Source organism: Lepidochelys olivacea (genome assembly GCF_965140295.1).
Source record: "Lepidochelys olivacea isolate rLepOli2 genome assembly, chromosome: 10".
NCBI lineage: Eukaryota > Metazoa > Chordata > Testudines > Cheloniidae > Lepidochelys > Lepidochelys olivacea.
The window spans coordinates 54,022,579-54,049,505 of record NC_140420.1 but is presented as its reverse complement, the minus strand read 5'-3'; the positions used below and the strand labels follow the sequence as shown (position 1 = coordinate 54,049,505).

General features: G+C 37.6%; 1 protein-coding gene across 1 annotated transcript in view; it reads right to left on the bottom strand.

Moving 5' to 3' along the window:
* Window positions 1-26,927, bottom strand: part of LOC311527138 (annexin A2) — a 123,493-nt gene that overhangs the window by 78,149 nt on the left and 18,417 nt on the right. The window contains exons 5-11 of the mRNA XM_084640798.1: window positions 23,137-23,271; window positions 22,716-22,838; window positions 20,941-21,100; window positions 14,034-14,218; window positions 12,611-13,574; window positions 8,129-8,307; window positions 3,567-3,696 (exon numbers count right to left, since the gene is read on the bottom strand). Of these exons, the coding sequence (XP_084496924.1) occupies window positions 3,567-3,696; window positions 8,129-8,307; window positions 12,611-13,574; window positions 14,034-14,218; window positions 20,941-21,100; window positions 22,716-22,838; window positions 23,137-23,271 (1,876 nt within the window). The remainder of the gene's footprint in view (window positions 1-3,566; window positions 3,697-8,128; window positions 8,308-12,610; window positions 13,575-14,033; window positions 14,219-20,940; window positions 21,101-22,715; window positions 22,839-23,136; window positions 23,272-26,927) is intronic.

The window sequence follows — 26,927 nt, the reverse complement described above, 5'->3', positions numbered from 1 at the left end:
TCATTAGGACTGGCAGTCATGTTTCAGAGCAAAAACTATTTTTACCTCAAAAAGAAAAGGAGTACTTGTGGCACCTTAGAGACTAACCAATTTATTTGAGGTGCCACAAGTACTCCTTTTCTTTTTGCGAATACAGACTAACACGGCTGTTACTCTGAAACCTATTTTTACCTCAGTGCTACTAGAAATGTAACCCGATAGACAGAATTTCACTAGCAGTCTTCCAATATACTTTTAGTCATAGCAAAAACAATTCAAAAGTGCAACACTCTAGGTTTATTTCCCACAGTAAAGCAGATAAATATAGAAAGTGATCAGTGTTCTTTTGCAGGAAGGTTAAAGGGATTCTGTCAATTTATGTCTGTGTGTGTCTACCTACTATTACAATTGCCATCTAGAATTACTACAGATGAAAGATTAGTGACAGAATATTTTCTTTCCTTTTGTTTACTTGATGAATATGACAACACTATGTACAATCAATTTAATTGTTTCCCCTGCCTAGGCACTAATCCTTTAAACCCTTACAATGAGGATTTTCAAAAGGCCTATGGAAGTGAAGTGCCCAACTTTCCAACTGACTTTCAATGGGAGTTTAGCACCTAATTCTCTTAGGCCCCTTTGAAAACCCAAGCCTATATGCATAAATTTACTCAGAAGCATAGTCCACAGAGACTTCTCGCGTGAGTAGAATTACACCCATAGTCATTTATTTTCCTATTTGTGTGGTTTCTTCACATAGCAATGGAGAGAGAGAAAAAACAATTAAAATAGGAAAATGTGTTAGTAAAACCCATTAAAATTGACTGGTGAATTCAGAAGTAAGGATTACTTTTTAAAAAATTGACTAGATTTCACTCTATACTTTTAAGATTAGGATAAAAGGGGAAGTTTGTATGTAAAGGTTAGGACAAAAATAACTCAGCAGCTCTACGAAACAATTACAAAATCTTTTGCTATGAAGCTGTTATGTGTGGGGGTGGGGGGTGGGAACACCTAAAAGGGATAAACTCAGAACAACTGGAACCACAGGCCACAACAGTTGTTATAGTAACTAACAAAATAAGACAAGCTTTTTCTACAACAGGAAAATGAGGCAGTCCTAACTGTAGAACATTCATTCTCTATACAGACAGGATTCCTCTGACCACAAGCTGAGTGCCAAACTCATTTAAAAATACTTTTTTGAACAAAGTAGACATTACATCTGCTGTAAATTACCCTATTTATTAGCTAGCAGCAAGTTACCAATATAAAGATGACCTACAAACCTTAGTTAAGGATCCTAGTTACGTTAACGTGGGCCACATTACATATATGCAAGAGCTGGTTATTACAGATTTGACAAAAGTTTAGTCAAAACACAGGCAAGCTTCCCTCTGCATCTCTGGGGAAGGGAGAGACACAGCTCTACTTCCCTGCCTCTCCATAGCTCTGGTGATCAGAGATGCCCATGGCCGGGGTGCTCTGCCTCCCTATGCCCAGAGTTGGGGTTTGGCTGGGAGGAAGAGGACCCAGGCAGGGTTCCAGGGCCTCTGCCTCTCCAGCAGCCAGACTGGAATGGCTCTTGTCAATTTCACCCTGCGGGTGGCTGGGAAAGCAAAAAATTACATTTAGGCTCTCCTGAAACAGAGGTTTTTCTTTAAAACACTTTCCATGGAAAATGTGAAGTTTCCTCAGCTTTTGAGAAAGTTTCCTGCCAAAGTGGGACAAAACATTAAAATATTTGCAGAGAGGGATTTTTTTTTCAGCCAGCTCTACATATATGTAGTATTTTCTATTAGTTTTTGTTAAGTGTTTAGTTCAATATGTTTCTATTCACAGGATATGCCTCATGTCCACATTAACCTTGTTGTAGGAAGTTTAAGTTTTGCATTTCCGGATTTCAAAATTTTAATTGTACAATCGTGAACAAAGCATTAGACATTTTTTCCTTTGTAAGAGCTGTGTCTGTGGTACCTGGAGAGACAAGCGTTTTGAGAAAGCCACACCTCTACAAAATTAAGTCCTAAGTATTCCCAGGCTGTCACCCTGGCTTTAACCTCCTCTTAATTTTATTAAGATGATGTTGAAGTAAAAAGAAAATGGTACAGAGTTTAAGCATAGAAGTTTCTGGTTATCAGGGAATGAGGTACAGATTATCAAGGCGTGCAAAATTCAGTTTAGGAACGGGTGGCGTAAGAATCTGCAATCTCCCCGATTGGGGGTAAAAGTTTAATGGGGCGAAGTACCGACATTGAGATATGGGGGTATGTTGTTCATATAATGGCTATGTTCAAGTGTGTTCTAAGTTCCAAACTACATCCACTATATCTCCCATTGAAGAGCAGTATTTTTCCACAAGCTTGCTCTTTACTGACACATTCCTCCCATTCCATTTCAAACAGAAGTGGCTCCTCCCCTTCTTTTTCCTCTCTATCTTTCACATGTTAAGAGGACAGAGAATATTGAGGCCCCTCTTAGTCAGGGTTGTTTCTAATCACAAGGCATGTTGGGAAATAAGACCACAGGTGTCAGACAGACATGGGTGGGGACTAGCACACTGCTAGTTGAACATTGATGAGGATGAGGATTTTTTCACCTGAAGTAGGAGCAATTACTTGATGGAAAATGGCTTTGTTTTTCTAGGTAAGGTAGTTCTATGTTCAAATCTTCTGGGGAAAATTACAGATAAAACTAGAAGTTTTTGTCTACTATGTGATTTGATACTCTCTCCCTCATGTTAGGAGCTTTTGCTTAAAGATAACAAGACAACTGAAATCCTAATATTCTACATTCAATGCAATCTCTTAAAGATGTTTAGTGTTTCACAATTTCAAAACACAGAAATAGCAAAGAAAGGTTATAAAATGTTTTTACAGAATGCAGCGAAACCACAAACCAGAAAATTATTCCCAGTTCCTTAGATTTTTGAAACTGTACAATATTTTCAGTTTTTTTGTAATTAGCTGTATGAAAACTTTTGCACATGAAGTGTTTAAAGTGGAACAAGCAGTTTCAGAAAAAGGCAGGAATTGCTCTTGCAATTACGCTTATTTTTTTAAACTTTGACATATTAAAATTAAATATGAGAGTCACAATGTCTGGGACAGAGCGAGGTCAAAGAGGAAATTCTGTTTGCTATGACAGTCTCACTCACAAAGGCTAGAGCTTAGTAAAGGAAGACAGATTCAATGGTAGAACTTATTCAAATTCTCTTGCCTCTTATTTCATTCTCCGTTTATTCATCATCATCAAGGGGTTGAACACACAGGAAGTACTGCTCATCTCATATTGAAAAAAAAAATGTGGCACTTTACCTTTTCCCTCACTATAACATCAAACCAAATGACTCAATATTGTCTTAGCCAAATACCTAATCTCTCATTGCAATATGTAAATACTGTTTTGTTAACAAGTATCTTTAACATTATGGTTGAAATTGCAACAGGTAATAGCAAAGTAATAAACTAAGAGGCCCTAAGTGAATAAATCAGTTACCAAACGAAGAAAAACACCACTCTTGATTAAAATCCCAGATACAATACTCAAACATACAAATTGGACAAGAATATACACAAACTTACCAACATAAAATAAGCATTTAGAATGCAACAAGCTCTCTGTCCACAACCGACATATTTCACTTTCTGTAAGAGCTTCTACTCCATAATAGGCTTGATATTCTACTTTTGGTAATATGTACACTGGAATATGCTGTAAGTAAAAATAATATTAGCCAAAAGGCCATTAATTATCTACAAGTTATTACAGCACCTTAATTACTTTTTAGTATACGACAATCATCACAGCCTTCTAAATATCACTCACTCAAGAAGCAAGAGAATAATTACACAGGATTTTGGTACAACAGAACATTTTACATGGAACACTGTAAATTTAAACAAATATTATATTAAAGAAAGGTGAAAAATATAAAAAATAGAAAAATGACTCTAAGTAAGCTTTTATGTATAAGCAAACTACAATCTAATAAATTCCTAATTAGGTAAAGTTATTAGACTCTGCCATCTGCTGCCACCTCCAGGAATTCAAGAAAAATTAGACAATTGTTCTATTTCTGAAATAACCTATTAGAGGGAAAGGAAAATGCCATACATATTATATACCAAGAACACATTTAAAATCCAAAAATATAATTTCCATTTTAACACTAACATTTTGTGTTTAAAATACATAGAACATCAGTTTTCCTTTTATCTACAATGAATGGAAATAAAGCTTTCCCCCCAACCTAAAATTACTTCAGAAGTGTAGAGTTTGTAAGCACAGCTTTAACTTTCAGCGGATGGAAGCACAACTATTAATAAATAACAAAGCTCATAATTATGATTGTGAATGAAAGCAGAAGCCCTGAAGAGCTGACAAAATGAGATATTAGAAGTCTTTAATCTACATGTAGACCTTCCCATGGAAGACTCCTTCACTATTAGTTCAAAGTAATTATTAATTTTTAAGATTTGAAATTGAGTGCAAATACTAAAATCCCATGAATCCCAAAATCAACACTTCAAAAATTATCCTTTTTGGGGAAAATGCGTTAAAACCTCTGTTAACATAAATCTCCCCCCAACACTATTGTCCCTCAGAGCTTGAGGGGAAAATGTGTAATACCATAGCAAGAAGCAAAAAACAGTCATCAGTGGGGGAGGTTTAGATTGGATATTAGGAAAAACTTTTTCACTAAGAGGGTGGTGAAACACTGGAATGCGTTACCTAGGGAGGTGGTAGAATCTCCTTCCTTAGAGGTTTTTAAGGTCAGGCTTGACAAAGCCCTGGCTGGGATGATTTAACTGGGAATTGGTCCTGCTTTGAGCAGGGGGTTGGACTAGATGACCTTCTGGGGTCCCTTCCAACCCTGATATTCTATGATTCAAGCAACGTACTAGGTAGTCACTTATGAGCATTTACAAGAAAGGAGCTAGTATCTAAACAGCGATAACTCCTCCAAATAATGTACTGATCAGTGAACCTTGGGGAATAATCAAAGCATAATGGAGACTGAATTCTGCATTAATAGAGATAGGCAATATGTGAGCATATTCCAAAAGTCTCACAGATTGTATGTGTTTTTAGGCATGAGGTAACATGCTAAATTCACCAAATGAAAGTCTTAGACTAGAGGATCTACTCAAAGCACCGGAATCCCCTGATGATTTCAGAGTAAGTTTTTGATTCCAAGCTAGGCAAAGTCTATACTGGAATATTAGGAATTCCCATGATACTGAGATAGACTTTTGTTTCTCAAGTGCAACCATCTGCTGTGAAACACTTCATAGCAGCTTTTTCAACAGAATGAAGTGGGTCTGTGGGCCTTCTGGAAACCGAGATATGATCTTCTGGCCAACCTGCAAACCAGATTCCTCCTACCATCCCCCTTTGTGTTCTGGGAAACTCTACGGCTGCCTCCAGTCTTTCTAGCAGTTTGGGACCATTTACTACCTTTACCTTTGATTGGCAAAGGACAGGGAAAAAAAGGCACGACAAAGCATTGTAGGAGTGACATGAGAAAATTCCACTTAAAATTTTTCTCCCTTTACTTCATTTCATTCAATATCACCTAATACATTGGTTCTCAGCCAGGGGTCCGAGGCCTTTAGGAAATCTCTGAGCAGGTCTCAGGGGGTCCACCAAATAAACGAAAGAGCAGGGCTGGCGTTAAGGCTGAGGGGCTGAGAAAGCCCTGCCCTGAGGGGCTGAAGCCAAAGCCTGAGCATCTTAGCTTCGTAAAAAGAACAGGAGTACTAGTGGCACCTTAGAGACTAACAAATTTATTGGAGCATAAGCTTTCATGAGCTACAGCCCACTTCATCGGATGCATAGAATGGAACATACAGTAAGAAGATAGATAGATAGACAGATACATATACACAGAAGGTGGAAGTTGCCATACAAACTGTAAGAGGCTAATTAATTAAGATGAGCTATTATCAGCAGGAGAAAAAAACTTTTGTAGTGATAATCAAGATGGCTCATTTAAACAGTTGACAAGAAGGTGTGAGGATACTTAACTTCAGGAAATAGATTCAATATGTGTAATGACCTAGGGACCCCTGTGGCATTGTGCCTGGGCAATTCCCCTGCTTGCTACCCACTAACACCAGCCCTGGCTTTTATATGCAGAAAAACAGTTGTGGCACAGGTGGACCATGGAGTTTTTAATAGTATTGGGGGGATGGGGGTGGTTCAGAAAGAAAAAGGTTGAGAACCCCTGACCTAATATACCAATATCAAGCAACATGTTTGTACCACCCAGGGTTACGTCCACCTCCTCTCCACTTCCAGCTATATAAAGGCTCCTCTGGTGCTGCTGCTAGGTCTGTTACAATGTGTTTCATATGCCAGTGCGGTTCTCTCTCTCTCCTCACCAAGATGCAAAAGGAAGGAGAAGTGAGCATTCTATAGCTTTACATGAGGGATTCTCCATAGCATAAAAAGAGCATGAACAACCCAGATCAGAAGGTGGAATTCCCTGATGTTTTAGTGAAAACCCTACTCCAATTTTATCACAAGGAAACCAAGGCCCACTACTGAAATAAATACAGGCAGAGCTGGCAGCAGTGCTTATAGTTAAGGTTGCTTAACACTTTCCATTACAAGACCCTGATTTCATTTGCTTATAACTTTGCTGAATTTGAACCATTCACCTGCAATTTTCTGAGTTTGCTTCATGCTGACCTTTCTTTTCAAATTTCAGTGTGAACGGCTGAAGCATTTCCAAGAATGGGTTTGGGGGAAAATACGATGTTTTTCCAAAGTTAAAACACACTTACATATCGATGCTTTGTAGCAGGGACTTGAAATGTGGCAGACAGGTCACTCTGATGCCAAAGAGGTACCTTTTGCTCTCTTCATGAAAATTCTCTTATATTTTGCTAAATTATAAGCTTTTGAAAATCATAATTTGCACGTGCTCAGTACAGGTTTGTCTGGTGCTGGCAACAAAGGCGTGTCTCATACTCCCCATCTAGTATCTGTCTCACATAGAGAAGACTCTGCTCCTCCCAGTTACTTCATTAGCTGCAGTGGTCAAGATGTTTCTGCTATGGATCTAAAGGTCCCAACCCTGCTGATGACCCATGTGAGGGTCAGTATGGTTCCACATCAGGGAATTTCTGGTTGTGTTCTGTTTTGTGGGGAGGGAGTGTTTCAGTTTGCTTTTTTTTTTTTTTTTTTTAAATGAGTAAATTATATTTTTCATAAAAAGGTAAAAGAATTTTAAAGTTGCAAAGTCAAATGCTAAAAAAGTTAAGAAATGTCAGAATTAAGGGGTACCTGGCACAACCTTAATTCAGCCCTCTTGTACATATGCAATTCCTAACTTTTGAGTGCTTGATTTTGGAACCTGAACATTGTTCTAATGTAGTTTTTTTGTATGTGATACATAAAATAAGAGTCCTTTGCATTTCTACAAGGAGTCCATTGGCACCTTAAAGACTAACAGATTTATTTGGGCATAAGCTTTAGTGGTTTTTTTACCCACGAAAGCTTATGCCCAAATAAATCTGTTAGTCTTTAAGGTGCCACCGGACTTCCCTTTGTTTTTGTGGATACAGACTAAGATGGTTACCCCTCTGATACTCTGCATTTCTGCATCATCTTCCTAGGATCTAAATGCAATTTACAAATACTAATATTCCCACAACCCTTGTGAGGTAACTATAATTATTTCCATTTTACAAGCGTACAGTTGAGATTAACTGACTTGCTCAAGGTCACACAAAGTGTGAGAGCACGAGCAATAGAGCAGCGATCTCCTAACTTAATGAGACCAAATTTCCATTGTGGGAGTGTCACCACACTAAGTGTGAGGGATCAGACCCTAAAGTACTTAACTGCATGAACTAAATGGGGCTACACAAGTCAAAAGATATCCTTGCCTCTCTCCCTACAGAAAATAATTGCGCATCGGATAGAAATTGGACAGTTACAGAAATGAACAAAATACAAAAGGATGCATTAGTGAGGACTGGATGAAATACATTAAAGGAATAAGTGTGTGTAAACAATACTGCAGCGCTTGAGGCAATGCCTTTATCTCCTTAGAGCACTTTAAATAAAAGTTTTATTAATGGAACAAGTTTCGGTCAAGCACATATGTAAAAGGTGCCAAAAGCAAGATCTTTACCTTTCTGATTTGTCTTTTATTATAGGATCGTGGCCCTGTCCTTACTTTTTGTACACTGCAACGTACGAGTAACAGCAGGTCATCCAGACTGAACAATTTATATACAAGATTGCCATCCTGAGGAGCTGTGTATTCTGACTGGTCTTCAACGAGCGTCTTAAGTTCACTTGGGAGCAATCCTTTTGAAAATAAATAAAAACAGAAAACAGGCTCACATAGTCTTTACAAGAAAGTAATTAGATTTTTTTCCCTCTCAGAGTAGAATAAAACATTTATTGTATTTTATCTTTTAGTTAGAGGTTTGTAAAATTGTCTTATCAAACCAGAGGGGTCACTTGCTATGAATTTCTAGATAAACCAAACCTAGAAAATGTCATGGACCAATCCTGTGTAATAACTAAAAGTATACTAAACACTTGCATATATTTTGCCCTAGTCACAGCTATTCTTATGCAAACAGAACACTAGGCTGCTGTTCTAATACAAATGGAGGGTCAGAGTCTGACCTCTGTTGCACCAGTGGACACCCGGAATGACTCCACTGAAGACAAAAGTAGTAAATCTGAATCTACTCTGCTGTAACATGGCAGATTCTGTCCCAAATACTGTGATCATCTGTGGAATCAGAGGTTGTTAGTGAATGTGAATTTAATTCTGTGATTTATTAAGATTTAGAGAGAAAAGATTTAGAATACTGTACACAGCTATAATCATAGTAGTTAGGAGACCAAGCCCATGGCTGGGGACAAGTGCTACAGGCTTAAAAAGACTAAAAGACCTAAAAAAAAGTGCCAGGGTTGCATGGGTACGGGAACTCTTATTGCCCGAAGCTCATCGTCAGTTTGGTTTAAAATGCATCTACTAAAATATAGAATTGCAATTAATAAAACTGGATGTCTTTCTTGGACCTATATAGATATATGGACCTATATAGATTTAGAGTAATACATAATTTTTGATGGCTTCAAAACACAGCAACAATGGTGTTTTGGCAGCTGCCATCTCTAAATGTAGGAGTTCTAGATTAATTGCTTTCATTGCCATCACTGCACATGACCTGTAGTTCTTTGCCTCTTTCTTTTTAGGTTTCATATTCAGAATAAAGACATTTTTAGGCTTTTGATCCAGCAGCTACTAAACTAGTGTATAATTTTGTGAAACACCATGTACGTGGCAAGATGTTTGATTTTTAACATATTTATGCTTCAAACTAAGAAAACTGACTTTCGAATGTCTCCCTCACCAACAGAAGTTTGTCCAAGAAAAGATATTACCTCACTCACTGTGACGTTCCGTACCTCGGGGGAACACCCAGCACCCCCATGTTCATCCTTGTAAAATGATTGTGTGGTATCCAATGCAAAGTTTGTCATATGGGGGGTCTTCGGAAGGCTCATGATGCACTGAGCATTGTTGTTAAAGTAATGTTACAGTAATTTATGGGTTTTAATTTCATGTATATAGTTATGATGCTGAAAATGTGTCCTCATGGCTTAAGGTAAGCCCAGGAAAAAGCTCCCCAAGACCAGAGGGGCAGTTCACAGGAACAAACGACATTGGCCTAGGCAACAGCAAAGGATCTGTCGGACTCTCGAGCGAGTCACCCCACTTCCTTTGGTCAGTTTGGGACTGTGATGAGGTAATGCTCACCTGACCCTGAAGGGGGGGCAAAGCCAAGAGGGAAGAAAGAACATGATACAAGGAGGGAGAGACATTAGCCATGCTCTTCCTCTCTCTTCCACCTCCATCTACAGACATCACCACCAAGTGACTGAAGCGCTGATCAAAGGGTGGAGCCTGGCTGAAGGGCAACCAGTCAGCCTGTGATAAGAAGCATCTAAGTTTGTAAGGGCACTGAAAGTGTTAAGATCAGCTTAGAATGCGTTTTGCTTTTATTTCATTTGACCAAATCCAACTTGTTATACTTTGACTTATAATCACTTAAAATCTATCTTTATAGTTAAAAAATCTGTTTGTTTATTCTACCTGAAGCAGTGCATTTGGTTTGAAGTGTGTCAGAGATGCCTTTTGGGATGCCTTTTGTTAAATTGACAAACTCACATAAGCTTGCAGCGTCCAGCGGGCACAACTGGACGCTGCAAGATGGAGGTTCCTAGGGTTGTGTCTGGGACTGGAGATATTGGCTAGTGTCATTCGGTTGCACAATCCAAGCAATTTACACGCCAGAGACTGTGCGTGAACAGCCCAGGTGTGGGGGTTCTCACAGCAGAGCAGGGTAAGGCTGGCTCCCAGAGTCAAGAATCGGAGTGACCTAGCAGATCACATGTCCAGATAACACCAGACGAACGTCACACCCACCTTGTCCAAGACTCTGGTACTCACATAACTACAACTACAATGCATATTTCAAATGCTGACATCCTGCATACACTCAGGCCAGACAGAAAAGGAGTACTTGTGGCACCTTAGAGACTAACCAATTTATTTGAGCATAAGCTTTTGTGAGCTACAGCTCACTTCACAATGAAGTGAGCTGTAGCTCACGAAAGCTTATGCTCAAATAAATTGGTTAGTCTCTAAGGTGCCACAAGTACTCCTTTTCTTTTTGCGAATACAGACTAACATGGCTGTTACTCTGAAACCTGTCATCAGGCCAGATAGTCAGCCCATCCACTGGGGGCACACAAAAGGGCCAAAAAATCTATTTATGATGCCTTCTGAGAGTTACCTCCATGTAATAGCGCTGGATGCTTAACTGACCCCCAAACTGAGGAGCTGTGAGATGGCATACAAACCTACTTTTGCCCCTGTATCTCTGGGCCAAGTGTAAAAGAACCAATTTGTACCTCTCTGATTGAGGGCAGGTGTGAACACCTGAGGGTGTAATTCCCAGGTTGAGAGGATATACCCACTCTGATTGAGGGCAGGTGTGAATACCTGAGGGTGTAATTCCCAGGTTGAGATGATATACCCACTCTGATTGAGATAGTGTGCTAAAATTAGAAGAGTAGCTGTGGCGGCATGAGGGCTCGCTGCTCCGAGTGTGCACCAGCATCTCTGATACCGCAGCTACACTTCTATTTTTTTAGTACCCTAGGCTGATCACAGCTAGCATGGGTATGTCTCACTGAGCTGGGAATTACATCCTGAGCTGGAAGGGTAAATATATGGTTAGAGTGATGAAAAAAAATTGGATAAAAAAAATGGTGTCGACGAAACTACCTTTTTAAATCCTCATTTCAGCTTAATTGAAAGTTTCCCCAGGTTTTCTTCCTTTTACTATTGCCAGCACCACTCAGAGAGCTAACTTTCAACCACTACCGCCCTCTATCCCTTGCTTCTTAGTTATGGGGTTCCCCATTCATTCAGTATTACTCAGCTGATTCTGGCTTGCTGGCACAATGGCCAGGAGCATTAACACCAAAAGTAAGAAGAGAAAAATGATGTCCTATTGTTTACAAGTTGTACAATACCCATCTCCTTCTTTGGTCACAAATACCCAAAAGTCACCGTCCATTTATTTTCACCACAAAAGGATTAGACAATTTCTTTGGGACTGAAAAGCAGCACTTGATATTGTAAAGCAAACCTCCTTCCACCAGTTTGAATTGAATGGAACATAAAAAGATGGAAGAACACTCTGGAAGTACCTGTTACCTGCTGATGGTTGTTAAGCCAGGCCACAGAAGAGGTGCCCTACCTTAAGGAAAGGGGTGCAGGGACTTAGAGCTGAGACCAGAGGATGAATAGACAAATAATCCCAAAAGAAGCAGAGAACTAAGCCCTACTGGGAGAAAGACTTGTTTGGTTTGTACTGGGACTTCGGACTCTGCTACCCTTAAAGGGGTTTGAACTTTTGGAGCGAGCTGGCCAGAAGGCTGAGTCACATAAACCTCCGAACTGGACTCTAAACTCTGTCAGGAAAACTGAGGCAGAGAAGCTACAGCACTGTGTTCTGCCACAAAAATGCACATGGGGCAGTGATGCAGTGACAGGGACTAATTCTCATTGGCACAAATGATAATCAGACCGTAGATTTTTAGTGAAGATATAAATGAGATAGAGAATAAATGTATTTCAATATATTTTACAAATAATATGGCCATTTTAATGGACCATGAGTGACGAACACAATATTTGGAGTCCCACCAAAGCTTGAGAAGCTGTTGAAAGACAGGGTCCCTTCTTGGCCTGAAAGCTTAGGTACTGTAACTCTTTTTTGCTGGCTCAATAGTAAAATAAATCAAATAAAATTTTACCTTCTTTATACATTTTCCATCAAGGATCAACATAGCTACAAAGATTTTCTGCACATTTTCTGCATTTAAGCAGAGCATCCAAGATTTTCCTTATCACTCACACACAATAAAGTGCTGTTCCAAGCTCCATCACCTCTCCTCCACCCTCAAAAATTAACACATTTGCTACCACTACTGCTTTCAACAGGACTGAATTACGGCTTCTGTGGCTGCCTTATCAAATTCTCCTTCCAACTTTGCATACACTGAACACAACACTTACCCTTTGAAGCTCCCTGAAAATGTGAAGTCCATGTAAGTTTAGGTAAGCTGCTCATATTTGCAGCAGGCTCCACGCTGGAAGCTACAGTGGGTTTTGAAGGTGGTGGCACAAGGCTTGGTGTAGGATTAGAACTTTTATCACAATTTACCAGTGGCTGCTCAGGAGCTTTTGGGGAAGGCGGCTTAAGCAGTTCAGTTTGCATTTTCAAAATTTGTCCAAGAGGGTCAAATTCTTTAGACAGCCTTTTGAAAGGTTTTTTGGAAGCAATTTTCTTCTGGTCTGGGCTCTCTGAAGAGTTAGCCAAGCTACTTGATGAAGTTTGTATTGGGAAGGGTGATTTAGGTATATCTGCTCCAGAGTCTGGATTAGAACTGAACACAGCTGCTTTGCAATATTCCACACTTTTACATTCTGTGTCAATAATCAAACGTTCTTCATCAGTATCACTATTGCAAAAAGAAATGGGAGTCTCATTTACTTCTGTAATTTCAGATTCTCTCTTGAAACTATCAGTTTTAGCCGAAGTATTTAACTTCGTACAACTGTCCAATACTTTGTTTGTGGCCGTACCATGTTGCTCATCATTTAACTCAACTTCATCTGAATCAAGGCCTTTAATGGAGGACTTTTCATCAGAATCAGCCCACATGACATCACCAATCGATGACGGTAGTTGTGTCTTGTTCACATTCTGCATATTACTACATGCTGAAAATCCCTGCTCGTTAACTTTGCTTGTTCCCTCTTCAGCACCATCTCTTACAATAGATACCAACTGTTCCTCTATTTTTAGCTTGTCTGACAGAGTTTTACATATGTTAGCAGGAGGATTTTCCGTTCTGGATGTCTTCAAGGGCTTACATGTTGCTCCAAAGGTCTCCAATTCTGTGACATCATTGTCAAAGTCTAGATCCCTGTGGTCCAGAGTCTGAGTCCTTCTTAATTGACAAGCATCAGGAGGCATCTTCATATAACAAAGAAAAATTAAATCAACAATAAAGTGCATCACAGCAAAGTAAAACAAATTGCTAAATCTAATGCAACAGAGATGCACAAAATGTTGTACCCACCAGACATTATTTTGAAGACGCAAAGAAAAATATTTCAGTAATTTACGTATAAAACACCTCTAAATCTAAGAGTCACAAGAGCCTTTCAAAATATGAATAAAGGGAAGAAACAATATGAAAACTGCCATCTACGTAAGTCACACAAACAAATATATTTAAAGAGGGCACACATCAGTAATCAGACTAGATTGGACAGAAGCATTTAAGAAGAGAGAGATGCATTCAAAAAAACCTCACTCCATAATTCAGTGATAATAATGGAGAGAACCTTGTTCCCCCCGCAATATTACTGCAGAACACAAAGATCAAGGAAATAAACTAGCATATTTTTGAAAAGACAGACAGCTACATACGTCCCACTGAAACATCTTTTCCTCAAATGGATTGTCCATCAACACAGCAGAGACTGGAATAATTGAATTTTTGGAAGTCAGAGTGTCCAGCGGGATTTCATGAAAAATCTGGTTCTTCTCTCTCACAGTTATCTCTTTTTTTGGGAGTGGTGAGTCAATATAAATCACTTTGACTGGTTTGGCACCTTTTAAGAGAAGGACAGGGTTTACGTTTCCCATACTCTAAAGAAAAATCATTAGGTAATTTAAATATTAAACTTCGTTCCTCTGACTTGTATTCAAAACCATTTTACAGTCAAATTAAAAAGGGTGAAAAAAAAATAATTCGTTTCTATTGCTTATTCGTTGGGGAACAAATACATCTAGGAGAAGTGAAATTTATCAGGTTCCCATGGCAGTAATATGCAATAGGTTGACAGCTTACTTCAGTTTCACATACTATTTAAAAGTGCAGTTCTATCCTGAAAAGTTAATTTGTAAAATTAGCATTTTGGGGTCTCATATTCATTATATCTCACCGATTCCCATATCAAGTATGTTCAGTTTGCAAATAAAAAAAGATATTTTCTCCAACTGCCAGCCTCACAAACTGATCCACGGCTCTGAGCGTCAAGCTTGTTTTTTTCCATTTCATGTCTCATTACCAGCAAGGAATGTTCAGCAACCTAAACTATATCCTTAGCCACAGTCAGTTGTAATGCCCTCCTATTTTTAGACTTTGTCTTAAGTGCAACATTCATATCATAGACAACTTAATCTGAAGACAATGGAGATACCCTTGAAAATGTAGTTAATTTTACGGGGGGGGGGGGGAATCAGTGAAATTAATCTTTACAAAATCATTTGAAGGTAAGACACACACTTTAAACAAAAAAAGTATACTCAAGAGTTTGGTTATTTCAGAGAATAAGACCACCCTCTTGATAACATCACACATGATGAGAGCCCTTTAAGTGATAAAGTGTTAATTTAGCATTCTACAGATTAAAGTGAAAACCATCAAATAGGTATGCATTGAGTCAATGCAGTTACAGATTAGACAGTTTGCAAATTTCATGTATTTGTATATGAAGCAAATATTTGTATTCACTCCTTCCAATCCCCTCTTGCCAACTCCCTCCCTGGTATGGAACTCCCATTATCACGGCTTGTCTACATGAACACTTATTTTACAGCAAGCTGGGGTGTGAATCTAACCTGCACCCAGCTCACTGCACACTAAAGCTACGTACACACTGCAGCTTAAGTCAGTATAAGTTACTCACATCCTTGAGAAACATAAGCGACGTTAAGTTATACTGACCTAAGTGCCAGGAGGAAACTTCTCCCGCTGACATAGTTCCTGTCCCTTGTGGGGGCTGGAGCAATTAAGTTGATGGCAGAGCTCTCTCCCTTCGGCTTAGGGTGTCTGCACTAGTAGTGCTACGGCGGCACAGCTACATCGGTACAGCCATGCCACTGAAAGCGCTGTAGTGTAGCCATAGCCTAAGCGTCCATGTGGCGCTGCCAGCAAAACATTCTGCAGTGCACTTTGATCTGTCCCACTTTGAAATGGGAGCAGATTAAAGCACACCAAAAAACTTTTAGTGCACAGCACCAGGGTCAACATGAACAGAATGCACAGTAGACTGCTGTGGGATAGGTTGACACCCCGGCTTACTGCGAGCTAAGTAAAAATTGGTTAGCAACTGTAATGGGAGGTGGTACAAAGTATTTCCCTACCCACCTAACTCCCAATTATTTGCCTTGGGTATTCAACAAATATTGAAGAAAATACATTTTTTTTTTCATTCACACCAAATTTTGAGATTCCATATCACCATCAATTCACAATCCACTGACTCAAGACAACATTTTAACTTCTTTAACAAACTGGAGGAAACAAAGTGAAAAAATGGTCAGAAGGTAGTAGATACGTAAAAAAATTGGGAAGCCTATATTCAAACTTCTGCTAAGATTCATCTGCCAACAAAAAAATTTGTATTTGCATGACTTAGTTGGTTTAGACTAGGGCTGTCGATTAATCGCGGTCAACTCAGGAGATTCACTCAAAAAAAATTAATCGCAATTATAAAATTAATCACGATTAATAGCAGTTTTGAAATTTATTAAACATTTTGGATGTTTTCTACATTTTCATTTATATTGTATTCTGTGTAATAATTGAAATCAAAGTGTATATTATTTTTGAGTATAAATATTTGCACTGCAAAATGATAAACAAAAAACAGTATTTTTCAATTCACCCCATACAAATACAAATACTGTAGTGCAATCTCTGTCGTGAAAGTGCAACTTACAAATGTAGATTTTTTTTTTGTTACGTAACTGCACTCAAAAAACAAAACAATATAAAACTTCAAGAAGTCCACCAGTCCTACTTCTTGTTCAGCCCTCTTCTTATTTACAGTGTCATCAGAAAGTGAGAACAGGCATTTGCATGGCACTTTTGTAGCTGGCATTGCAAGGTATTTACGTGCCAGATATGCTAAACATTCGTATGACCCTTCATGCTTCGACCACCATTCGAGAAGACATGCTTCCATGCTGATGATGCTCGTTAAAAAAAAGTGTTAATTAAATTTGCAACTGAACTCCTTGGGGGAGAACTGTACGTCCCCTGCTCTGTTTTACCCGCATTCTGCCATATATTTCATGTTATAGCAGTCTCGGATGATGACCCAGCACATGTTCTTCATTTTAAGAACACTTTCACTGCAAATTTGACAAGATGCAAAGAAGATAACAAAATGAAATTTCTAAAGATAGCTACAGCATTCGACCCAAGGTTTAAGAATCTGAAGTGCCTTCCAAAACCTGAGAGGGATGAGGTGTGGACGATGCTTTCAGAAGTCTTAAAAGAGCAACACTCCGAGGCGGAAACTACAGAACCTGAACCACCAAAAAAGAAAAATCAACCTTCTTCTGGTGGTATCTGACTCAGATAATGAAAATGAACATGCATCGGTCCGCACTGCTTTGGATTGTTATCGAGCAGAACCCGTCATCAGTATGGACGCATGTCCTCTGGAATGGTGGGTGAAGCATCAAGGGACATATGAATCTTTCGTACATCTGGCACATAAATATCTTGTGACACCGGCTACAACGGTGCCATGAGAATGCTTGTTCTCACTTTCAGATGCCATTGTAAACAAGAAGTGGGCAGCATTATCTTTTGCAAATGTAAACAAACTTGTTTGTCTAAGACATTGGCTGAACAAGAAGTAGGAATGAGTGGACTTATAGGCTCTAAAATTTTATATTGTTTTCTACATTTGTAAGTTCAACTTTCATGATAAAGAGATTGCACTACAGTCCTTGTAGTAGGTGAATTGAAAAATACTATTTCTTTTGATTTTTTACAGTGCAAATACTTGTATGCAAAAATAAATATAAACTGAGCACTGTACACTTTGTATTCTGTGTTGTAACTGAAATCAATATATTTGAAAATGTAGAAAACACCCACAAATATTTAAATAAATGGTATTCTATTATTGTTCAACAGCACGATTAAAATGTGATTACTTTTTTTAAAATTGCACGATTGAGACGCAATTACTTTTTTTTTTTTAAATCGCTTGACCACCTAGTTTAGACTAAACTACAAGTTTTTTGTGTTTTCTACTGGCAGGAGTTTCTTCTACTAACCTAACTTATTTATAGAACAGTACATTGTAACACTGGCCCTTTCAATTCCAGGAAGTTTTTACTAATTTGTTTTATGAAACTATAGGTGAATGTTTTTCTGAAGCTCTCTTATTATACAGTTAATTCTTCTATACCATCCCTACATTACTATAATTTATAAAATTTGCAAGGAACACATTTACTTACTTCACAAAGAGCACAGCTTACAATTTTAAAACACAAGGAGGGCATTTCACTGCAATAATGTGATATAAAATAGTGTGTCCAAACTCAATGTTAATTGCAATATCTCTAGAGATTGTTACTATTCTCAGTAACAAGGTAGGACAAGGTCTAAAAAACTATCAGTTTCTCTCCTTAAGAACAGAGAAGTAACTTCAGTAGCTGATTTTTTTAAAGTTTACTTTTTATGATAATTGCCATGAAACTGGACCTTTTTTCCTTTACAGAAAAAGAAATTTCCTTCTTGGCTCATTTCCAGATTATTATAGAAAACTGCCTCATGTTTTCCTTCAATGAATTTATGGAATAAATTAATAACTCCAGCTAAACTATATTAACTGAACGGATTTTTAACTGAAAAGCATAATAATATTGAGCAGAAAGGCCATGATACCTGCATCCTAGACGGCTGCTTCCTCCTGAAGCACCAAAATCACAGCTATAAAAATAGCTGAATTTTCATGCTCCCTGACTTTGTTTTTAAATGAAAGAAAAACCCAAACATGCAGATCATGGTACAACACTGAAATGTAATTCTGAGACAACTAATGGCTTTTATGAGATGGGATGGCATCTTTCAAATAATATCACAAGATTCTTCTTCCCACCCCCTTCTGCTTCATCAGAAGGAGTCTTGCTGTTCTTTGATATAGTTAATAGCTTTCACTTAACGGAATTATCTGAGATACGTATTGGTGTATAGTGTTGCTACATTTGATATAGGTCACCATGACAGTAATAAATGTTATATAACTGAAATGAAATAATTCTGTTGTTGATGTGTGAACTAGATTAGAAACCAGCTTTGTCTCCCAGGGCCCCAGGGCTAACAGGTGGAAAAAAATATTTCAGTCAGAAAAATAAGTACACAGTAAACACACTGGAGATATTAAGGTGTGCCATTTTTACAGTCAATTTGTTGACCATAACTGCACTTTTACAGTTGACAAAAATATATCAGATACACATTAAACCATATTCACTGAAGATGATATGAGGTGTTAAATCACATCCATGTTTTGTTTTATTTTTTAATCTGATTACAGTATGTCTGGGTATATTGATTAATCCATTTTAAGTCATTGGTTTTTGCTTTTCAAAATGATCAAACACACTGGAAACACACAATATCTGAGTCAAAAATTCAAAAATTCTCAAGTTTTGGAACATCATTTTTGTAGGTGTTCATTTGCAAGGAAGAGCAACATACATACTCTTGAGAAGAACAAATCCTGTAGACTTTCAAAAGTGACACTGAAATGATAGGTGTGCCACATGTATGAAGTAATCTTTTGTTTTAAACCAGTGGTTCTCAACCTTTTTTTATTATAAAATTTATTAAAAATTTTTTAATGAAGGTGGAAATCTTAGGCAGTCTGTGGACCCCCAAGGTCCGCAGACCACAGGCTGAAAACCAATGTTTTAAACACTGAGATTGGTCATGACAATAGGAACAATTGACTTGGGTTACTTCTAACAGAGTGAGTGTATTTGATTTAGGCCTAAACTTTTAAAGGTATTTAGGCATTTAGTGCACACATCATTGCAACACTTAACTGATTCAGGAGCCTAAAGGTATGACAACATTACAAAATTAAGTCAACCTAAGTTACGTTAACATACAGTCACCGCAGTAATTAAATTGCTTTTGCATGTCCACACTACGCTCCTTGTGTCAGTGATGTATGTGCTCACCAGCAGCGCTTGCACTGATTTAACTGTCAGCGTGGTGCATTGCGGGAAGGCTTCTGAAATGCAGCTGCAGTCGACATAAGCAACGCAGTATCTACACTGACACTGCATCAACCTAACTATAATTGACCTAAGCACTACACTTCTCACGAAGGTAGAGTTATTAAATCGTTGTAGTGGGTGAATTACATAGAAAGGAGCTACATTTTACTGTGGACGCTTACAGAGCTAGGTTGATATATGCTGCCTTACGTCAACCTAACTCTGTAGTATCAACCAGGGCTCAGTCTCATTTTCAAAAAAGATTTAAACACTTGGAAGCCAAAAAGTGCTTAAATCCTCTCTGAAATTGAGATTTAGGCTCCTAAATCAGTTAGAAAAGCTACTAGAAACTTCCAGAAAGACTGTTGTGAACGCCGAGTAATTTTCTATGGGCCAATCAAGTCTAAAAACCAGAGTAACCCAAAAGGGCCTAAGCTCATCTCTCTCTCTGCTTTTGTTGGTTTTATTTTGTGTTCATTTTTTCCCTTTGCTTTTCTTTATTTTCTGATGCCAGTCATGAATGCCATGCCTATAGACTTGAAGTCAAGGAATTTCTCAGATTTTACCAATGAACTCTAGGTGATAGACTTGGTTTTGCCTGAACATTCTGATGGCAGTGCCACTGGTTCCTGTCACCAGGAAAGAGGGGGAAACTACATCTAGCTATGAGATTGTGCCTCTAATCCACCCTTTTCAATCAGAGAATTTACATGGACCAGACTCTGTATGCCTAAGGAAAGAGCCATAACCCCACCATGAAACTGTCTAAAATGACTATCCCCATCTACCACCAGACCAGAAAAGGAGTACTATTTTCTTATTTTTCCCTTCTCTTGTCTTCTTTTTGTTGGCCGGTGTGTGTTTATGCAAACTGATTTGACAAAACTTAAAAAGCCTGAATGCTCTATCTGAAACACAATCACCATTCCCTCATTAAGAAACAAAGCTGGTTTTGTAACTTGTAAATGTTTCCTGCACACTTAGATTAATTAAGTGGAAGGGTTAACGTGTAGTATGATTACTGAGAAGTTAGATCTCAGACCATTAAAAAGAATCCTAAGCTACAAGATAGCGGTGCGGTGCAAAAGAAACACCTAAGTAATCTTATAACAATGAAAACAGAAGCACATATTTGGCTAATAATTCATAGTGTTACAGGGAATCAATGTATAAGCATAAGTATGCATATGTAGGGAAAGACTATTTGGACAATTAGGATTTTGAAATTCTCTTCTCTGTGTACCTCTGGAAAGGTGACTATAAAAACCACAAACCCCGTGAACAAAACATACTGTACCTGCAACAGGGATCATTTTAACAGAAACTGGTATTTCCCACTGTTCCTTGTAGTTTAGTCCATGATTATTCAACAAAGTAAATAATGACTGACTATTTAAAACTACTTGTGGACAATATTTTAAAGCAAGCTTTTCAGCATTTGGATCCAAACTAATGTCCTAAAACAAATTAATAAAAAAAAAGAAATAAACAATGACATTTTAAATATTAACAAGCAAAAACAAGTTAATTAAAATATCCAGTTTTTTTTAGATTACTGAATAAAAAATATTTGAAAACAAATATTCAAACACAACATTAACGTTCGAGTTCAGAATCAAAGAAACTTTAAGGCAAGACCCTAGAAGTGTTCTCTGCATCCTATACATACATATTGTAGCACAAAAAATTACCAGGAAAAAAGGGAACAAAGAAAAGCAATAAACAGCTGCATGACACTTAAAACAAAACAACTCCCCCCACATCTCTCTCTCTCACACACACAGTTAGTACTTTGAGTCAGATAAATCACAAATACAAGCATATAACACAACACACTGAAGAGTCAATTTCAACTAATGGAGCATCACTCTTCTTGTTCATTAGAATATCATAGGATTCTCTTGTATCCTTGACATTTAGAAGATGTCATCACCTTATGGGCCCAGAAATAGCATTAGCAGTTCCAACACAAAAAAAAATTATGGTGAAGTTAAATATGCAGGCACACATCAGTGATCTGAGTAAATATTACCTTTCAAGAATGTTAAACACAAAATCCAAATATGATAAACGCAAGAAATGCAGAATTAAGATTATGAAACTTGCCATGAATTATGCTTGTGCGTCTACACAAGCATGAGGATATTGTAATGGGAGGCATGGGGTGATGAGATGATGAGAGCTGGAATGATCAGAATTGGCAATGTGGGGAACTCAAGAGCAGTTCAGGACAGTACAAAAATGTGAGGAAGGAGGAACCACTAGCTATTTCTTCCTTTCTTTCAAGGTTCTTGCCAGTGAACTATATGTAGTTCACAGCAGCAGGACTACCCTTTGATGAACCATGGGACATGTTAATGGTTTCATCCTGACTTCTCTTGCAACTCAGACATTTCCAAGCCCCAACCCTCCAAAATCTCTGTGTCTCTTGAATGGTCAATGCATAACTTATGAACATAGCTCCTATATTAGTGTACAACAAGTTATGTAGAATACGTATTTTTTTAAAAAAGCCACATCACATGGCATTTGTGATAGGAGACAACTGCTTCTTATCACTTTATGTAAGGATACTAGTAATAATTTAAGATATCTTTTCAGGAAATAATCTAGCATATAGCCTAATAAACTATTTAACTCAAACACGGAGTTCACATTCTGTGACAAATAAATTCCATAAGGAGAAAAAAAAATCCTTTGTAAACTAATTTTTTTGTATAATCAAACTCTTTTCATTACATATATATTGATATTTTAATTAAAAAAAAAGATAATTTTAAAATGAATACAAAACTAGATCCTTAACCAGAGTACTTGTAAACAATAGCTCTATCTAAATTCATTAGAGGTTACAGATAGCTGGCATGTCACATTCTAAGGGCCTCATCCAACGTCTATTGAAGTGAACGGAATTTACTGCAGTGAGCATCGGATCAGGCGGTTAGTGCTATTTCAAACTTTAAAAATGGGAGGATGATTGTTGTAACAGAAACGCTACATTGATCATACACCACTAAAAAGAATGATGTGAATTACATTATTACATACATTATAACAACAATAGTTACTCACATTATGCATAGCAGAAGCTCTCTGTTCTGGAGTTGCAACAGATGCTACAGTTTTATAATCTACGGATAGCTGTAGTTGCGTATGCATGGCAGGTGACAATATTTTAAGAAATCTTGCCTTTCCCTTGAATAAAATAAAGCAGCATCAGACATTTATTGGCATCAGTGTTGGCATTTTGATTGTTTATATAAATTCCCTCTAAAAATGTAAGATTCTCATATTTTAAAAATATTCATACAGAACGGTTACCTTCCAGTCTCCAAAATAATTTAGTTATTAGCAAAGCAATGCAAGTTGTAACCTATAGTCCAAGCATGGAAGAATGATCTCAATCAATGTAGCATTACATAATGTAATGCATGTTTAATTCAGGTTATCAGAAAATAATATCTGAACTTAGAGAGAGAGAGAGAGATGTTACCAATGCAAGTAGTTTTTTCTCCAGCTTTAAGGTCAACTCTGTGCTAAATTTGCCTCCCATGATACTGGTGATTTCATGGAGAATGTAGAATTCAGGGTACTTCTTCACATGTCCAATACAAGCACGTAAAAATTGCTAAAGGGGGAAAAAAACAAAAAAGGATGTTACAAAGCCTATGTATCAATACCATAACAGTTTCATAAAAATTAGAATGCTGCTGCAAAAGTTACATCTGCCTGTATTTTCAGCTATGAGAAAGAATGCATATTTCATCCATTTCTGTGAATAGATTTGTTAAAAATATTTCTTTATTCTTCTTTAGAATTCAGTTTAACAGTTTGTGACAAGAGGAAAAAGGAAAAATTGAGGTTGGTAGAAGGCTGCTTGTTGTTTGTTTTAAAAGCACTGCCCCAAAAAGGAGGTGGGGAGGGATAGCTCAGTGGTTTGAGCATTGGCCTGCTAAACCCAGGGTTATGAGTTCAATCCTTGAGGGTGCCACTTAGGGATCTGGGGCAAAAATTGGGGATTGGTCCTGCTTTGAGGAGGGGATTGGACTAGATGACCTCCTGAGGTTCCTTCCAACCCTGATATTCGATGAACTTCTATGAACTCTATGAGGTGTGTAGGCGCTCATATAACACTGTGATGGAGGAAGAGATAGGAACCTAGAGAGACAAAGGGAATATCTTGTGGTTAAGAGACAGGAATGGAAGTCACAAGATGTAGATTCTATTCTTGGATCTGGCACTGAGTCCCTGTGTGATCCTTGGCAAATCACTGAGTCCAGATTTTTAAAAATTGGTCTTCAAAAATATCCACAAATTGTGGGCACAAACGCAATTAAGGTCTTGGAAGCCTAAGTATTTGATTTTCCCAAAAATCAGGTACTGAAACTACTAAATAACCTTAACTGCACTTACCCATTTGCAGCTACAAAAACAGGAGTTTGTATAAGGACCACATTTTCAGGCTGGTCTTAGATTTCTGAGGCCTCAGTTTCTTCAACTGTAAAATGCGCGAGACTACATCATTAATCCCCTAATTTTTCCAGAGCTCTGAGTTCTTTATAAAGGTAGCAGAAAATAAGATGCTATCAGATAATGGGACATGATTCTCTGCATGGGGTGTGTGTGAAAAAGGCTTTGCGGTTGCTGAAAGTAGATAATTAAGCCATTATAATTATAAAAGGTGGAAACATGCCAAACTTGGAAAAATTACATTCTGAAGGAACTAGGAAGGGAATATGAAAGCTTTTGGCTAAGTTATACATTGGTTTTAAGACTGGAGGCAGTATTAAAAGAACTAATTTAGTTTTCCATATTTAGGAAGGTATCAAGGGAGGATAGAGAAAAATTAAACATCTGCCGGCCTTGTTCCCAAGGGAAAAGATATTGGAAACAATGATAAAGAATTAAAACATCTATAAGTGTGAAAAGTATTAAAAGCAGAGCTCAGTATGGGTTTATTTAAGAAAGGATTGTCTAGATCAGTACTCTGAACAATCTAACTAAATTAATCAATTGCCAGAAGAGAAGAGAAGAAAGTATATTCTGTAATTTATCATAAAAGCATTTGGTACTTTACCACGTTATGTATTACTCTGATCCAGAAAGCTTGGAAGTATTATAGAACCAAGACTACTGGTACGGATGAAATGTTGTTTTAGGGAAATGAAACCAGTCTTGATAAGAAAAAACAGTATGGGGTGGACAAACGTATTCAGATATAATTTGTATTGTGGTAGCACCTACATGCTCCAGTCCTGTACCAGGGCCTCAGAATGCGAGGCATTGTACAAACACAAAACAGAGAAGTATAGGATACAAATGTGCTTAATGGGTTTTTATTTTTGGTTGTTTTTTTTTTGCTGTTGTTTTTCCATTGCATAAAATACCATGAGTTTATCATTTTGAAAGTGGCTAAAAGTTCCTATGATCTTGTTTTGGGGGTTCTGCAGAGGATGAAGAAGGAATAAACAAAATCAGGGAAACAGATTACGGTAATCTTCCTATCTCCCACACTTTCCCCCCCAAATTTTAAAAGCCTTTAAAAAAAATAAATCTGTGTCTTTTTTTTCTTCTTCAAGAAGCCAGCTAAGTCATCTGTGACCGTGGTATTTGAGATCCATAGGTAACGTTTGTTGTTCTGCTGTACTGGAATTAGCACAGAGAGGGAAAAGCTCTCAGAAAACTTTTGGAGTTTTATGTAGAACGCAAATAAATACTTATTACTACTAATACATTTAGTCTATGGAGCTGTAATGATCACTGTTAATACAGTATATGAAGGCATAAGGAGTACTTAAAAATAAGGTTTTTATTCAGATACCAATCTGTAAATACATGTTTCGGCCAATCAGTTTGCATTGAACTAGTTAAGTCTTTCTCTCAGCAAATAAGCAACTTTCTTTGGAGGCTCAGCCTTCTAGTTGGACTCTGAAACACCCTTAATAATTCCTTTTTCATGGTATCTATTTTATGTAGGTTTCAGGTGAAGGATGCAAGGGTAAAGAGGAAGGGAATGTCCCCTGTGGAAACACATTCATTTGCATGTGAACCCTGGACGCGGAAAAAAATTACACTAATTTCACATCACGTACTCATGGACTTTAGTAATTCATTACTTGCACCAACTAAAAATTATTCCATTCTCTGTCCACAATTGCTGCTTCAAAGATGACTGGAGTCAAGTAATTTTGTTAAATATAAATCACAGACTAGAGGACATGGAGGAATGAGGCCACATTTTGTGACCAGATGTAGGGTCCTCTGTTTAAAAAAAAAAAATGGACACAAACTGCAACAATAGACAATATATAACAAGGGTAGAGAACAAATTAAGGCTAATCTCAATTTTAAACAAATCTATGTTTTTATTCCTTATTGTTTCTTTTCTGAAACAACACTAAAGCTATAATGTAGAACAGGATTCTAATAATTGTGTCTACCCAAACTATTTCTCAACTACAGAACAAATCTGTCTTGTGTACGAGAAACTGCAAAGCAAGAAAATGTTAAGGTGAAATAAGATCAGCCTTATTACCAAGTTTAGCTGAAGTAACTACTCACTAAGAAATATTGTAATTATTATGATGTGTGGACTGAGACAGTGCTCTGTGCTATAAGACAGAAAGTAACACATTTTCCATCTGGAAGAGTTTACCATTCTAACACAATAATAGACTATTTCACGTCAAGGTAAGTCACTACTAGAAATATACACAATTATCAAAATGTTTTATTTTATTAGTACTTTCTCCACTTCATCTCTAACAAATAAAAAAACTTCTAATTAAAATTTATATTTGCCAACTTCATATTCAGGGTCCCCCACATGTCTGCTCCCATTGCAAATTAGTACAGGAATAAGGCAGAAATTCAGATCTTGCCATTCATATTCTTATGATGCTCTTATTTTTGCCATTCACTATTTAACAGTTTTAAAGGAATATGTACCACTGTAACAGAAAATATTTGGGACCTAACAGAGAGCTGCCTTCACCCTACTTCACTATGACATATGACATCAGATAGATAACACTGCCTTCACTTTTCTATGATAGTGATTTCGAGTGGGTCCAAGGAGGTATAGCAAAGTCTTATCTCATACTGAGGGAATTCTGTGCCAAAAATTAAAATTATATGCACATTTTAAAATTCTGCAAATTTTAACTGTCAATAAATAAATGTGGCTCCAGCCTGGCAGTGGGGAGCACTGGCCACTGGCTGCATTAAGGTGGGAGATCACCCTGAAGCTCCCACCTGCCGCAGTACAGGGACTTGGCAGTGAGG